Source organism: Delphinus delphis, chromosome 7 (genome assembly GCF_949987515.2).
Source record: "Delphinus delphis chromosome 7, mDelDel1.2, whole genome shotgun sequence".
NCBI lineage: Eukaryota > Metazoa > Chordata > Mammalia > Artiodactyla > Delphinidae > Delphinus > Delphinus delphis.
Window position 1 is genome coordinate 63,800,364 of NC_082689.1, and position 16,160 is coordinate 63,816,523.

Sequence of the window (16,160 nt, forward strand, 5' to 3'; positions counted from 1 at the left end):
GTCCTATACCTGGCACACTCACCTATCTCTATCTCTAAATGTCTCTTGCAGCCTCTCCCCGTCCTGTTCAAATCAGGACTCAGGAGAGGGGCATGTGTTGCGTTTGGTTGTATGTTCCTTTAAGTCTGTTTTAATCGAGAACAGTCCCCTCACGTCTCCCCTTTTCTTCTATGACACCGACTTTTTGAAGAGATCAGCCCAGTTGTCTTGCTGACTGTCCTATCCTCTAGGTATATGTGATTCTTCCTGCATGGCTGCGGGAACTATTGATGAAAGAAGCTGTTCTTTATGGAAGAGTGCCAGTTATTAAACATAGAAGGAATGAGAGAAGTAGAAAATCAGTGTTCTGCCACCTCCAATGAAATAATTATTTAAGGCAAAGATGCTAAAATCATCAGGTGAAAGTTTCTCCGGAACAGGATATTCATATCGTGGCAATGTATCATCCAACAGAATACTTGCCAGTTGCAGTGGCGAAAACTTACCTTTACCGTGGAGAGATCTTGGGCCTGGGGACCACGCGGTTATTAAACTTAGCATCCCTCCCGCTGAAATAACCTATCATTATGTGCCTCCCCCATGCTGCAGTAAGATGTGTGTCATCTACGACATGTTCTTCCCCCAAATGCTTGTGTCAACCTAGCCAAGCCTTCAGACCCAACTTGCGTTTTATGGGAAATACAGTACAGAGAAACAAGTTAAATGACACCACGAGGAAACAATCAGACCAATCCCATAATGCTTTAAGATGAATTTGCATTCTGTTAATCACCATTCTATTAATTACCTTCCCCTGAAAAACAATAGTCCATGGACACTTGAGACCGGGTTACTCGGTGGCCAGACAGAGCTCGTACACATGCTGCATCGTCCCCTTGCAGAAACTTCTGTTCTTGGGGAATCATAGAACACTGTGGACACAGTTTCTTCGATAGGGTCATATCGCAGCTTGTACTGCTTCTTAATAAATACAGGGATTCAGCTCACAGACGTGTCAGTCTGCCACCTTTTAGAAACACTGAATTCACTTAGTGAAGTGTAAGGATGAAGGATGGAAGGTCGATCATGCCCCAGGTATTTCACTTGCAGGAGTTTATGTAGAGGAGGAGTTTTGCAGTAGAGGCGTCTGGAAGGAACCGGAAAATTGGCACCATTTCATTTGGTGCCCGCTTATGAGTAATTTAGTCTGTGGCTTTGCTATTCCTGAAACTGGTCTTCCAGAAAGACTCTAGGATTAACTTGTTTCGTCAAGGCAGTGTCTTTATTGAGCGGTCATTGTTTCAACTCTAATTTATTATTGATCTTTCAGGCCCACAGCAGCAGAACTTTTAAAATGCAAATTCTTCCAGAAAGCCAAGGTAACATGCTTAAAAACCCAAGTAAATCTGCTATTTTGAAATCACTGTGAATTTCAGTGTCTTGTATTTGATGTTAAACTGTTGGGAATATTTGTTTTGCAGAACAGAGAGTACCTGATTGAGAAGCTGCTTACAAGAACACCAGACATAGCCCAAAGAGCCAAAAAGGTAAGTGCTATGAGCCCTCCTGCCGCAGTGGGAGCTGCTCCCCATCCAGGGAAATGGAGCCTACAGAAAAATAGGAAAACGATTTCACATACTCCGGATATGTTATGTAGAGGTTATCTGACCAGCGATTACTCAGATAACTGAGCCTTTTGGTTATCTCAGCCTGCTGCTGTGTGTTTGGGTGTGAAGCTCAAATGACTTCAACTTTCCACTTATCAGCCTGTTTAAGGAAGGTCAGAGGGGAGGGGCTTGTGTTGAGGCTTAAACACTGCAGAGGTAAAATATCTTTGAATATCTTTTGGGGCTGGGGGAGGGGGGGATTTTTTTTTTTTTTTTTTGCGGTACGCGGGCGTCTCACCGCTGTGGCCTCTCCCGTTGCGGAGCACAGGCTCCGGACACGCAGGCCCAGCGGCCATGGCTCACGGGCCCAGCCGCTCCGCGGCATGTGGGATCCTCCCGGACCGGGGCACGAACCCGCGTCCCCTGCATCGGCAGGCGGACTCTCAACCACTGCGCCACCAGGGAAGCCCTGGGGATTTTACTGAAGAGGGACAGTCATTTTAAATCAGTTTGAAATGACAAAACGAAAAACAAAACTTTTTTTGTTTGTTTGTTTGTTTTTTTTACGGTATGCGGGCCTCTCACTGTTGTGGCCTCTCCCGTTGCGGAGCACAGGCTCTGGACGCGCAGGCTCAGCGGCCATGGCTCGGGCCCAGCCGCTCCGCGGCATGTGGGATCTTCCCGGACTGGGGCACGAACCTGTGTCCCCTGCATCGGCAGGCGGACTCTCAACCACTGCGCCACCAGGGAAGCCCAAAACTTTTGTTTTTAATGGTTATTTTAAATATCTGTGGGATATAGGTTCTTTCCTCATAAAAGACCCATGTATTTTTTTGTAGTCTACGCTGTGTGAACTAAATTATGCTAATAATTACCTGAAAAACTTTGCATTCTAGTATTTAGATTTTTTTTTAAGTGGTATGTATGTGTGAGTGTATTTATTTATGTGTTTTTACCCAGAGTTTTATTTATTTGTTATTACAGATTTCATCATGGTATGAAACCTAACAAAATTTAACCTCTGGTTTGGTTTGGCTTAGTTTGATTTGAAAATTATATTACATATTTATAATTTAACATATTGACGTAGTCAACAGATTTAGAAAGAGGAAGCTTCTTTGTTTTTTGTTTTCCTTTTTACAATTAATAGTTACAGGGAAAGGTGATATGAATCTGAGTTGTCTGCTCTGTAAATAAAATTGACAAAGAAATAGGCGTGAGAGATTGCATCTCATCATGCCTAGGTGTGGGTAACTTGGACTGTTAACTTCCAGACATTGCCCTTTCGAAAACATTGGATATGGAACACATTTAGCTGATGCTTTAGAATTGCTTTAAATAGATTTTAAAATAGACTTCAAGAAATGACCCATTCTGTTTGGGTATCGAGCCCCTCTCCTGGACCTGCAGAATCCTTTGGAGTGGGCTAGTTCCCGGGCTGTGGGCCTGGGCCAGGAATGGGGGATTGCTGTGCTGACTGTGCAGCCCTGAGCCACAGTAGGCCTCTGGGACAGCTCAGAGGGAAAAGTGAACCTCTAGCGATGGTCCATCAGAGTGGCACATCCCACGGGGCAGCGCGGAGAAGCTGAAGCTTCAGTTTGAGGCAACAGAAAGTCAAAGTGCCCAACCGAGTGCGAGGGCTCCATCCAGAGGGCTGAAGGAGGTGCCTGGAGCACTTCTCTGGGGTGTCGGAGTCTAGCACTGGGGCCTTTTGATCAGATAACTAAAACGCCAACCAGAGTTGAAGAAAGCTGTTAAGAAAGCCATTGATTTGGACAGTATGTGTCCCCAAAGGACATTGTTTTTGGTTTCCCTCTGATCTCATCCTGTCGCTGTTTCCCGGGAGGAACTTTCCCAGGCCTGCATCCTTCCCAGAGCTCCAACCTCACACCTTCAGCCCCCTGTGCAGTGTTTGCAAACTGTGTGTCTTCCCTCCCAAACCTCATCTCCCTGTGCTGTCTGCTGCTTTCTGAGCCACCCGACCTCAGAGCTCGGGGGTGATTATTAGGCCTCCTTCTTTGTCTTCCCTATCTAAACCCACTCCAAGTCCTCTCCACGTTTCCCTCTGCAACGTTGCTTGGAATGTTTCCTCCTGTTTTTTTTTTGTTTGTTTGTTTTTCTTTTTGTTTTTTGCTGTATGCGGGCCTCCCACTGCTGTGGCCTCTCCCGCTGCGGAGCACAGGCTCCGGACGCGCAGGCTCAGCGGCCATGGCTCACGGGTCCAACCGCTCCGCAGCATGGAGGATCTTCCCGGACCGGGGCACGAACCCGTGTCCCCTGCATCGGCAGGCGAACTCTCAACCACTGCGCCACCAAGGAAGCCCCCTCCTGTTTTTAATTGAACCTTTGCAGTGGATTTCTAACTACTCTCCTCCCCCACCCCATTCCTCCTTAGATACTAGTGCAAGATTAACTTTCTAATCGTGGCGCTTAATTGCTCAAAAGTGGTTGCCAAAATTAAACAAAAACAAAAGGAAATAAATGGGGGAAAAAAAAAAGGTTCCTATCAAATAAAGTCCAAGCCCCTTAGCCTTGAATTCATGACACCATTTCAACTTCCCGGCTTATGCAGTTGACCCTTGAACAACCTGCCAACCCTCTGCACAGTCAAAAATCAGAGAACAGTTTATAGTCGGCCCTCTGTATGTGTGGTTCCTCTGTATCTGCGGATTCAATGAATTGTGGGTTGTGTTGTACTGTAGTATTTACTATTGGAAAAAACCCATGTATAAATGGACTTGTGCTCTCCAAACCCGTGTTGTTCAAGGGTCAACTATATTCTAAACTCCAGCGAAACTTGAACCGTCTATAGTTCTTACTACATAACCCATACTTTCCTTTGAGATTCCATCAATGAGGAATCTGTTCAGGCTCTCACTTTGTTTTCTTTCCTTTTTTTTTTTTTAAATTTAGATTATTTATTACATATTAGTGTGTTGTGCATTCCAGATTCCATTTTGCACGTATCTTAAACCATAAGCAGCCGGAGTTTCGGGAATTATGATTTTCCAAGCGTGTCTTCTGTCCTTTTACTAGCTCCTCAGGGATTGTTTTGGCATCCATCCCTTCAAATGGAAAATGGCCACACATCTGAGAGTCACACAAAGGAGGAAAGGGAGAATATAAATTAGTTCTTTAACCATCTTAGTAGAGAAGACAGGGGCCCATAATAATGCTCTTCTGGCTCTCCAGCTTCATTAAGTTGGCTGTTTTCCTGTCATAATTCTCATTTTAAAGTGCACTTTGGTTATCAGCTATACTTTACTCCTTGCCAGTAGGTTCCGTGGCAGGTACACCGTCCTGGTCAGCATCAGTCAGTGTGTGTCTTGTTCATAGTAAGTGCCCACAAAATGTCTGCTGACTCAATGAACACATGCTTCAGTGGACCAAGGAAAGATCATTTGAAACGCTGTGTGTCTATCACTTGAACCTCCCAAGTGCTTGGCATATACTTGTTCCTAGGCTTCCTGTTAATAATAGGCAGACTGCCCTCATTCCCCTGGACTCGTGATGTTGATAAGCAACCATACTTTCCTTGTTTGAAACTCCTCATTCGGGCTTACTGGCCACTAGGAAGTAAATATTATTTTAATTGCCATGTGCGTTGAAAACCTTTGTGGCGCTATGTCTTTCCTTGTCTTAGGTCCTTACGGTGTTTAGGTAAATTTAATTTAAAAGTTGATACAGGGGAGTCCTCAGTGTTATTTGTGTTATTCACCCTTGGACTTGTCTTGATTGGCACCTGCTCAGCTGTCTCCCTTCCTGTTTGCTGTGGTGCCCACTAGTTGATGGTGCTCTAGTTTCTTGGTGGGCATTTGTTCCTTAGACGATAACTGTCGATGTTGATCCCTTGACTTTGGTCACCTCAATTTGTTGTTTTTAAAACAGGAACAGACAGTTCATTGATACTCCAGTGTTGACGTGACAGCTGGGCCTGTTGACCAAGCTCAGGACATTTAGGCAACCATGTTAGATTTGAAATTTGTTGTCATAAAGCATAGTCTCTGCTTCTCCTCCTTTATGGTAATCAGTATTAAGAGCTATTTTTCAGTAACATGAATAACTCTCATATTTAAGAGGGAGAAGGACTGGTATTGTAGCTGCTCTCAGGAGGGCCTGTGGAGCCCATCGGTGTGGTCTTCTGGTGTGACAGAGACAGAGGCTCATTGTATTCATGTTTGCCCAGGATGTGAAGCATTAGTTGAGAGCCACATAATTCCATGTGGGTATGTGATCTTCCCTGCATCCACAATGACTCCTGTAAATCAGGAAAAAAATAAAACAGGCCAGTGTGGCTTCTCTGGTAATTTAGTGACATAAAATGATTTTTTTTTTGGATGTATTAATTGCAGAAATCAGGGATATTTGTGGGTTTTTTTGTTTCTTTTCTTTTGAAGGTAGCGTATTTGGTCCATTCTGGGTTCTTTTGCTAAAAGGTAGTGTTGTTTAGGGATCATCTTAATTTTCTTTTGCCTTGATTTTTCTGACTGTGAAATAGAAATTCTGTCTGACCCTAGGAATGTGATAAAGGGTAATGGGAGGTTTGATGTTTCTGGACCTCAGCACACTCTGGAACTTGTAAATGAGAGAGTGCTAATAATGACCCGTGAGAACAGGGTGAAGTGCAGCTGTATAACTTCTTTTCAACTTTTCGCTTATCCTTGTGCATGAGAAGAAAAGGCTTCATAGCCATTAGTCCTTCTCATGTGGCTTTTTAGCGGCCTGTCTCCAGCCATCTTTTGAGGTTTGAAAGCTTGACCGCGAGGTGTTCCACCATTTACGCTACTGGAATCACTGGGTAGAGAAGGTGTAAGTCATTCTGTTAGAATCAAATGCAGATTCTTCAGGCTGTGTGCACTTTCTGTAGGAACATCTAAGTGTCCGAGTTGGCTGATGTCTCTGTTTTACGTTAGCAAAATGAACCTTGAGTCACCACACTCACACTCATATCATATACTTTTCTGTGGCTAAAACCCATCGATGCAGGGCAGGGCAGGGGCAAAGGGATGTCTAAATGCCAACCGCTTAGCCAAACGTGTATTGGCCAGAGAAAGGATGAGGTGGGGAAACGTAATACACAGTGTATCTTTTTATTATGGTGGTCTGTGTTTTCATGGGAAGTGGAGTCACTGGAGGATTTTTGGTTTGAATTTTCTTAATTATGAAATTGAGAAGTTAGAAACAGTTAGTGATTATCAGAAGGAGGAAAGGGGTATTGCGTCACTGCTACATTTGGGCGGAACCACTGTGAGTTGGAAAAACTAGGGTGGTATTTGTGGGTACCAGAATTTCTTATATCAGTCTCTAAGATTGCTTTCATATTAAGGACGCAAGGCTGTTGGTTCTTTTTTTTTTGTGGTACGCGGGCCTCTCACTGTTGCGGCCCCTCCCGCCGCGGAGCACAGGCTCCGGACGCGCAGGCTCAGCGGCCATGGCTCACGGGCCCTGTCGCTCCGCAGCATGTGGCATCCTCCCGGACCGGGGCACGAACCCGTGTCCCCGGCATTGGCAGGCGGACTCTCAACCACTGTGCCACCAGGGAAGCCCTGTTGGTTCCTTTTGATCCTCCTGTGTGTGTGCTTAGGAATCAGTAGGTAGGAATATTACAATTCACATTTATTTAATACTTGACATGCATTGATAACTTCTACTGTTTTTACTTTTTGTTTTGAAATAATTTCAGACTTACAAAAATGATACCAAAATAGTACAAACATTTCTGTATATATTTTTCTCACTCTTTTTTTTGGAATGTTTCAAAACTATAGACATGATGACCATTATCTTTAAATATACTTCAGTGTGTATCTTCTAAAAACAAGGACATTCTCTAACATAGCAGTATAATTGTCAAAATCAGGAGATTAACAGTGACAGGATTAATTTTCAGATCTGATACCAATTTTGCCATTGGTCATTTACCTGGTCCAGGATCCAATCCAGAATCATGTAGTTGTTATGTCTCCTTTAGTCTCCTTTAATCTGGAATAGTCTTTCTTTTCCTTTTACAACTGTGACACTTTTGAAGAGTACAGGACAGTTATTTTATAGACTGTCCGTCAGTTTGGGTTTGTCTGATATTTCTTTACGATTAGATTCAGTGTATGCATTTTTGACGGGAATATCTAGGAAGTGATGCCACGTTCCTCTTGGCATATCATGTTGATTTAGTCCTTTACTGGTGATGTTGGCACATGCGGAAGGAGGTATCTGCCAGCTTCTTCACTGTAAACACAATTACCTCTTAATAGGAAGAATTCATTAATGTTACATTCCTTCTTTATATTAAACATTAAAAAGTAAAGTGAATGTCCTGGGTCATTAGTCTTTTTTCAAGGAAACATATCTGCTTGGTGTCATTATGGTTGTACATTCATAGGAGGTTAATGATAGGATTTCCATGATTTCTGAGCAATCTTGCAGACAAGGAACCCTTTGCTAGCGTGTGACGTTCAGATTGAGGTGGGAGGTGGCAATGGTGCTGCTCCAGTCTGCACCGGGTCTGGAAGCAGAAACAGCTGGATTTGTGTCCTTTGTTGGGTGAGCTGCCTAATCTTTCTGATCCTAATCTGTCAAATGGAGCCAAGGACAAGGACGTTGTGCTGCCCTGGGGGTGAGAGATGATCTGCCCAGGGAGTCTGGTGCTGTGTTTGACTCATAGCCAGTGCTCAGTCCAACAGTGGATGCTGTGACTATCATGTAAATAAGGAGAATAATTTTTGCGGGTATAGGAGACAGGCATTTTAGAACTATGTAGTAAAACAGGGAGTGAGGAAAGCGGCCTGGTAGCGGGCAGGTGGGGATGGGTGATGTGGCTGTTTCTCTATTGCTGTTGCTTTGGGTGGAATGGAGTAAGAGCCCATGGAAGCCTACAGAAAGAAGGAAAGAATGACGCTCGTTATTTCATCACCATTGCCTATTCACCTGTCTTCGCGTGTTCTTTTCTGCCCTATCAAAGTACTGACAGTGGGCAAGGGCCAGGGTGGTCCCTCTCTGTAGCAATCCCCTCTACTGGGTGAAGTGCAGGATGTGTGTTTGTAAAGCGCCTAAGAATAGTAAGAATTAAATGCACACAGAGCTGTTATCCTTTCACAGCTTTTAGATTGCTTTCGTATATGCTTCCTTATTTATTTTAAACAACTGTGCTCCAAGACAGGTAGGGCAGGTATTAGTATTATTATTATTTTAAAATTTATTTATTTATTTATGGCTGCATTGGGTCTTCGTTGCTGCGCACGGGCTTTCTCTAGTTGTGGGGAGCGGGGGCTACTCTTCGTTGCGGTGCACAGGCTTCTCATGGCGGTGGCTTCTCTTGTTGCGGAGCACGGGCTCTAGGTGCACAGGCTTCAGTAGTTGCAACACACAAGCTCAGTGGTTGTGGCTCGCAGGCTCTAGAGCAGAGGCTCAGTAGTTGTGGCTCACGGGCTTAGTTGCTCCGCGGCCTGTGGGATCTTCCCGAACCAGAGCTCGAACCCATTTCCCCTGCATTGGCAGACAGATTCTTAACCACTGCACCACCAGAGAAGCCCCAGTTTTTGTAACCTGTTTCACTGCTGCTTGGGGCACCACCTGCTGCTGTTCCTGTTTCTGCTGCTGCTGTAACAGCTGCTACCATTACAACCACTGCTACCAGTAGTGGACATTGAGGTGCAGACAGATAAAGGACACAGTCCAGCCAGTGAAACTCACCTTTCAGTGGGGGACACAGTGCATCACAAGACCTGGAAAATTGAAAGAGTAGCAGAGAATAAATACTTTAGGATATGGGCATAGAATATGTACTACAGGAATGGAAAGGGTCATGGAGCTGGTCAATGGGGGCACCTGGGGAGGGGAGAGAGGGAAACTCATACTTACTGTGGGCCTTCATGCACATGCAAAACACTTGGTTTACATCTATCTCATTACTGAAGACTTATAATAATCAATGAAGTCCTAAGTAATAGGACAGAGGATATCACATGTTAGATTATTAAGACGGGTTAAGAAAAAGCTATGGGGCTTCCCTGGTGGCGCAGTGGTTGAGAGTGCGCCTGCCGATGTAGGGGACACGGGTTCGTGCCCTGGTCCGGGAAGATCCCACGTGCCACGGAGTGGCTAGGCCCGTGAGCCATGGCCACTGAGCCTGCGCGTCTGGAGCCTGTGCTCCGCAACGGGAGAGGCCACAACAGTGAGAGGCCTGTGTACAAAAAAAAATAAAATAAAAAATAAGAAAAAGCTATGAATATTTTGAAATCTGAATAGAAAAGAGCAACCAGGATCATAAATGTCTCCTGGTTTGCAATCCTTCAATTTGCAGGCCTGAAAATTGAGACCTAGGGTGGTTGGGCCCCGACCAAGGTCATGCTGTCATGTAGTGGCTGAATCCGAAGCGAGCCTCCCAGTTTGCTATCATTTAGTTTCTTCCTTTTAGTCGATAAAGAGGGAAAATGACTGAATTTTTGCAAACTTGCTCTGTTTTTCCCTCCTGGAATCTTATAATTAATTTATAAGATATTGAAGGTTATATATTATCAAGAAACCAGAGAAGAAATTAGGTGATGTCAAATGCTTGATGGGTGGATTTTTAGTTTTGTTTCAAGTCTGCCCAGTAGAGGGCAGCAATGGCTTTTAATTCTCTGCGGTTGTGGAACGGGAGCTGAGCAAAAGTTTCCAGCTTGGTTGAAGGTCTCAGGTTCGGTTGGAGTAGAAGGATCCAAAGTATGTTAGGCCCCTACTGAACTACTAGGTACTAGCACCAAGTACTAGGCACCTCAGTCAGTTGGGGTGTTTGTTTGTTTTACTGGGCAGGAGGTTGAAGGGTGATGGTTTAAGTACTTCTTGTTATTACCAATTTCAGTTTTTTTTTTTTTTTTTTTTTTTTGCAGTATGGGGGCCTCTCACTGCTGTGGCCCCTCCCGCCGTGGAGCACAGGCTCCAGACGCGCAGGCTCAGCGGCCATGGCTCATGGGCCCAGCCACTCCGCAGCATGTGGGATCTTCCCGGACCAGGGCACGAACCCACGTCCCCTGCATCAGCAGGCGGACTCTCAACCACTGTGCCACCAGGGAAGCCCACCAATTTCATTTTAAATTACACTTTCTATGAACATATCACAGTAACCTAACATTTATGTTTTACATAGTTCATGTCAGAAAGAAAAATCTCAGTGTTGAAGATATGATTTGAGAGCTTCCAGTATTTTGTGGTCAAACTAATACCGTTCTGGGTGGTGGCAGAAAGTTCCAGAAGGTTCAGTGGTCCCTGCAGTCCTCCTCAGAGCCAGTAAAATAGGGAAGGAGAGAGTCAAAGTGTATATACCTGTGAAGCAGAAGTGAACAGAACTCTGTACCCGTCACCAGGTATGTTATGCGTTTAACAGAAACACTCCTGATGATCCAGGTAGGCCCGAGGGTGCGTGTCCTCTTATTGCTTTGTGTTTCTTTTCCGCTTCCTCTTGTTTAAAAACAACTGTATGTGCTTGGGACTGTATCTTATTGAGGAACTCACATGCTCACAGGGGAGAGGACTAGGGTGGTTGGGGATGTTAGTTTTCCTATTTTAGAGCTGAGGGAACAGTTGGCCAGAGGTTAACATTATTGGTTTAACTGGACAGGTGTTCCCAGAGGGTAAGCTCACTGATGTGTTTGCTATTTTTAAAATTTTAAATGCATTGCTTTTCATCAGTTTAGCGTGCAGAGTTCATAAAGTGATTTTGGTCACTAGGGGGCGCTATCAGAATAGTTCATTTACTCAGTCTCTGTGGACAGGAATTGCTTCCTCGTCTATAAAAACCCTTGCAGCTGTGGATGTCTTCCTTTTGCTCTATGCCTGCTGTAAGGAACTTGAGTGGTGTTTGTGCTGGGGGTGAATTAGGCAGAGGGAAGGATAGAGGAAAGAGCAAGGGGGAAAAAGCATCATAAATCACTTTCAGTTCAGTTGGTGAATTGAATTTAAAAATGCGTATATTCTGGGTAAGTGGCCTCTTTCTGGTGGCATTTGACTTAGAGCAGAAAGGATCCTCTCTGGAAATTGTGATTTGCTAATTCTGGCGGCCCAATTTAGGACGAATGTCTGTATTTTCAGGTTGATGTATTTTTTTTTTTTGCGGTACGCGGGCCTCTCACTGTTGTGGCCTCTCCCGTCGCGGAGCACAGGCTCCGGATGCGCAGGCTCAGCGGCCATGGCCCACGGGTCCAGCCGCTCCGCGGCATGTGGGATCTTCCCAGACCGGGGCACGAACCCGTGTCCCCTGCTTTGGCGGGCGGACTCCCAAGCACTGCCACCATCAGGGAAGCCCTGAGGTATCTTTTAAAGATACCAACTGCTTAAGAGAATGTTTTAAACTTTTACAGATCTCGGAGATCCACTTTTGGAAATTTAAAAATAATGACATACATTCTGAAAATATTGTGAGAGATAGTGTTTGTACAACTTAGTTTGTAGAGAACTGATTGTTTTCTGTTACTGGAAATGAATAGGCAGAATCAGTGGCCTTATTTCCCATCCAGCTGGATTTTTGAGACCTGTGTGTTCAAGTGCATTATGTGCTTCATTTTTGCCTTTGGGAAACTTGCTAACTTTTTCCCAAGCTTGTGTGCCTCACCTAACTTTTGGAAACTTAACTGGCATGTGTGTGCTAGGAGAGGGGCCCTGACTGTCTGCCCATCCGGTATTCACTGAGCATCACTGTTAGCATACAAGGTACTGACTGTCGTTAAGGTGGCTTGTCTTTATTCAGCTTCATAGCTCGCTCTAATGCTAGCATACCATGTTTCTTAAAAGTAAATAAACCACGAAGAATGGAAAGGAATTTGTCTATGGTTGCAGAAAAACTAGGATAAAAACTTAGCAGATGCCTTTTTGATCTTGTCAAAACCGTAATATGATTGATTGTTCCTTCTCCCTGGTTTAAAACCAGTCAGTGGCCTCTTGTCAATTACAGGGTAAGGTTCAAGTTCCTGCTGCTGATAGATTAAGGTCCATGTCACTTGCAGGATAAGGACCACGCAAAGCTCCTGTGATCTGTGTTTGGGCCTCGTCTCCAGCCTTTCATTCATCCACTTGCCACCTCACCCTGGACACACTCCTGTAGAATTACTGATTCTGCTTTCCTACCAATACACTCCTGAAATCCCATGCGTGTTCTCCATGAAGGTGCACGTACTGGTCCCTCTGTTTTGGCTTCTCCCTGAGCTTGTAGCTTTCCAATGCTAGCGCCTCTTCAGTGGAGCTTCCTCGTACCATACCCCGAGCCCTGCACGCCAGACGGTTCATCCGTCCTTCTTTCCTGCTGCTTCTGAAGCTCAGGCATAATTCCCTTGTTGCACGTTACACCGTTGGTAGTTTATTTCCTCGCACTTTTGCCCTCTGTACCAGACTGTGAGCTCCTTGGGTGTAGGAATGGTGTCTTGTTATCCCCCATGTGCCCAGTACCCAGCACAGTGTCTTGGTCAATCCATAAGTACCTCTGGAATTGAAGTTCAGCGAGCAGGGCTGTGAAGTTATGATGACAACTTATGTAGGGGTTGACGTGAGAGCACGAGGGGAGGCAAAGCAAATCTGCTTTTAGTTGTAACGGAGAATTGCTAAGATGTTTTTCGGTTGGTGCTGTGTTCTTGTATTTCAGGTCTAAGACTCAGAGTTTCTCTGATCCCAGGTTTAAAATCCTTTGTTATCTCCAACTTGCTAAGAGTTTTGGGTGAGCCAATTAATTTTATTCATCTTTGCCGCCTTACAAAATAGAATGGTTAGATTTTATTATCTAACAATTGGGCATTATCCACTTTGGATTACTTGGCAGCAAAAATTTTGTCCCTAGCATTCAGCATGTTTCTATGTTGTCATTTTCTTCACCCAGCCAGTATGCATATAAGTTTTCCTGTTACCTGAAGCCACATCTAATTAGGAATATATTTCTAAACTAGATTTAAATTAATTTTCAGTACTCTCTCATTTTGGGTTACCTGTTACTTATCTCTTCATTTAGGGGAAATAATTTAAACTTAACGTTTATATCAAGATCCTGTAAATCTTTAAAACATGTATGACATTTTGGAGAAGGGAAGGATAGAAGAGACAGAAAATAATGGAACTTTTGTACATAATTCAGAAAGGAAGAACTCCATGCCAACGGAAGAAACGCAGATGTTTTGCCCTATTTCCTAGCTACATTATGGTCATTCTGGAAATGTGTTGAGGCCAGCAGAGGGCGTGGTACACATGCCTGAAAATCATGTGTGGTGGGGTAGAGGACTCTGCCCGTTTTATGTTGATCAGATTTGACTGACATAATAGAGGTATGTGGCTCTGTTTTTTAAAAAAAAAAACGGAAGTATTTTTAAAAATTTCTTTTACTTTGAAATTCAGTAGCTTTAAAACAAATTAAAATTCAAGAGGCCCAGTTAAGGTTGCACTTCGTTAGAGGATTTTCTAAGCTTCCCATAAAATTAGTCTCACAAATTCAAATACTGATTTAGAAGGGTGTATAATAACTTTGTAATTTGTTTCTCACATATAGACATACAGAAAGGCAAAGAGCCTTATATTACAACTTACAAAGCAATAACAGAGCTAAGAGATTCAAACAACGGCCCTTAATTTAACCCAAATTTAAAAGACCATTTCAAATTGTTTTGGTTGTTGTACAGCCAGCCTGTTGGCTGATTGTAATTGAATTGGGGAGGAACTGGGAAGGTCCTGTTTTATCCAGATGGGAAAGATCCCTTAGGGGATAAGGACAAAGTTCTGAGGGGGTGGGCTTTCTCTGTGACTTTTTGGAAAGCAAAAGGAGGTAGAGGAAGGAGAGAAAGGAAGAGGAAAATGAGAATCCAAGCCTGGAAAGAGGCGGAACAGGCCTGGAGAGAGGGAGAGGCACATGATCAGGAAGCTGGGATGCACAGAAGTCTGTGACTGAAAGTTATGGCCAAGCTCAGGCTCTGCGACAGGCCCCAGCCTGACCGTGGCTCTACCACTCACTCATGGCATATTCTTGAGCACCAGCTGAACCCTCTGTGCCTCATCTGTGAAATGCAGACTTCCCATTGACCTTCTGGGGTGAAAACCAGAATCCTTAATCAGGCCTCTAGGGCTTGGCATGGTTTAGTCCCTTCCCCACCCTTAGGACTTCTCTCACACTCTCTACCCAGTTTTCCATGTGCCCAGTGGCCCAAGGCTATTACAGGTGCTGCTTTCCCGTGTGTTCGGAAGGGTCAGCCCCTCCATCTTCAGCAGACCTCAATTTCAGCTTAGTCGTTTCTCCAGAAAACAAAATTGGAATCATGCTGTATTTACTGCTCTATGATCTACCTGCATTTTCATTTAAAATATCTGTGGACATTTTTTGTGTCAACAAACATAGATTTACATGATGACTTCGTTTTTCTTTTTTATTAGCAAAAGAGAATAGTTCTTTCTTTTTATTGAAGTATAGTTGATTTACAATATTATATGTTTCAAGTGTGTAGCAACGTGATTCAGATACTTACATATATATATTTCAATTATTTTCCACAAATAGATTTTTTTTTGAATTTCATTTTATTTATTTTTTTATACAGCACGTTCTTATTAGTCATCAGTTGTATACACATCAGTGTATACATGTCAATCCCAATCTCCCAATTCATCACACCACCACCACCACCAACTCCCGCCACTTTCCCCCCTTGGTGTCCATACGTTTGTTCTCTACATCTGTGTATCAATTTCTGCCCTGCAAACCGGTTCATCTGTACCATTTTTCTAGTTTCCACATATATGCATTAATCTGCAATATTTGTTTTTCTCTTTCTGACTTATTTCACTCTGTATGACAGTCTCTAGATTCATCCACGTCTCTACAAATGACCCAATTTCGTTCTTTTTATGGCTGAGTAGTATTCCATTCTGTGTATGTACCACATCTTCTTTATCCATTCGTTTACGGCCATTTAGGTTGCTTCCATGATCTGGTTATTGTAAATAGTGCTGCAGTGAACATTGGGGTGCATGTGTCTTTTTGAATTATGGTTTTCTCTGGGTATATGCCCAGTAGTGGGATTGCTGGGTCATATGGTAATTCTAGTTTTAGTTTTTTAAGAAACCTCTGTACTGTTCTCCATAGTGGCTGTATCAATTTACATTCCCACCAACAGTGCACGAGGATTCCCTTTTCTCCACACCCACTCCAGAATTTGTTGTTTGTAGATTTTCTGATTATGCCCATTCTGACTGGTATGAGGTGACACCTCATTGTAGTTTTGATTTGCATTTCTCTAATAATTAGTGATGTTGAGCAGCTTTTCATGTGCTTCTTGGCCACCTGTATATCCTCCTTGGAGAAATGTCTATTTAGGTCTTCTGCCCATTTTTGGATTGGGTTCTTTGTTTTTTTTAATATTGAGCTGCATGAGCTGTTTATATATTTTGGAGATTAATCCTTTGTCCGTTGATTCGTTTGCAAATATTTTCTCCCATTCTGAGGGTTGTCTGTTCGTCTTGTATGTAGTTTCATTTGCTTTGCAAAAGCTTTTAAGTTTCACTAGGTCCCATTTGTTTATTTTGGTTTTATTTCCATTACTGTAGGAGGTGGATCAAAAAAGATCTTTCTGTGAT

General features: G+C 43.6%; 1 protein-coding gene across 1 annotated transcript in view; it reads left to right on the top strand.

The window, feature by feature from the left end:
* The window catches only part of STK39 (serine/threonine kinase 39), a 309,660-nt gene that overhangs the window by 117,720 nt on the left and 175,780 nt on the right, over nt 1–16,160 (top strand). Inside the window, exons 9-10 of the mRNA XM_060016642.1 lie at nt 1,310–1,358; nt 1,461–1,526. Of these exons, the coding sequence (XP_059872625.1) occupies nt 1,310–1,358; nt 1,461–1,526 (115 nt within the window). The remainder of the gene's footprint in view (nt 1–1,309; nt 1,359–1,460; nt 1,527–16,160) is intronic.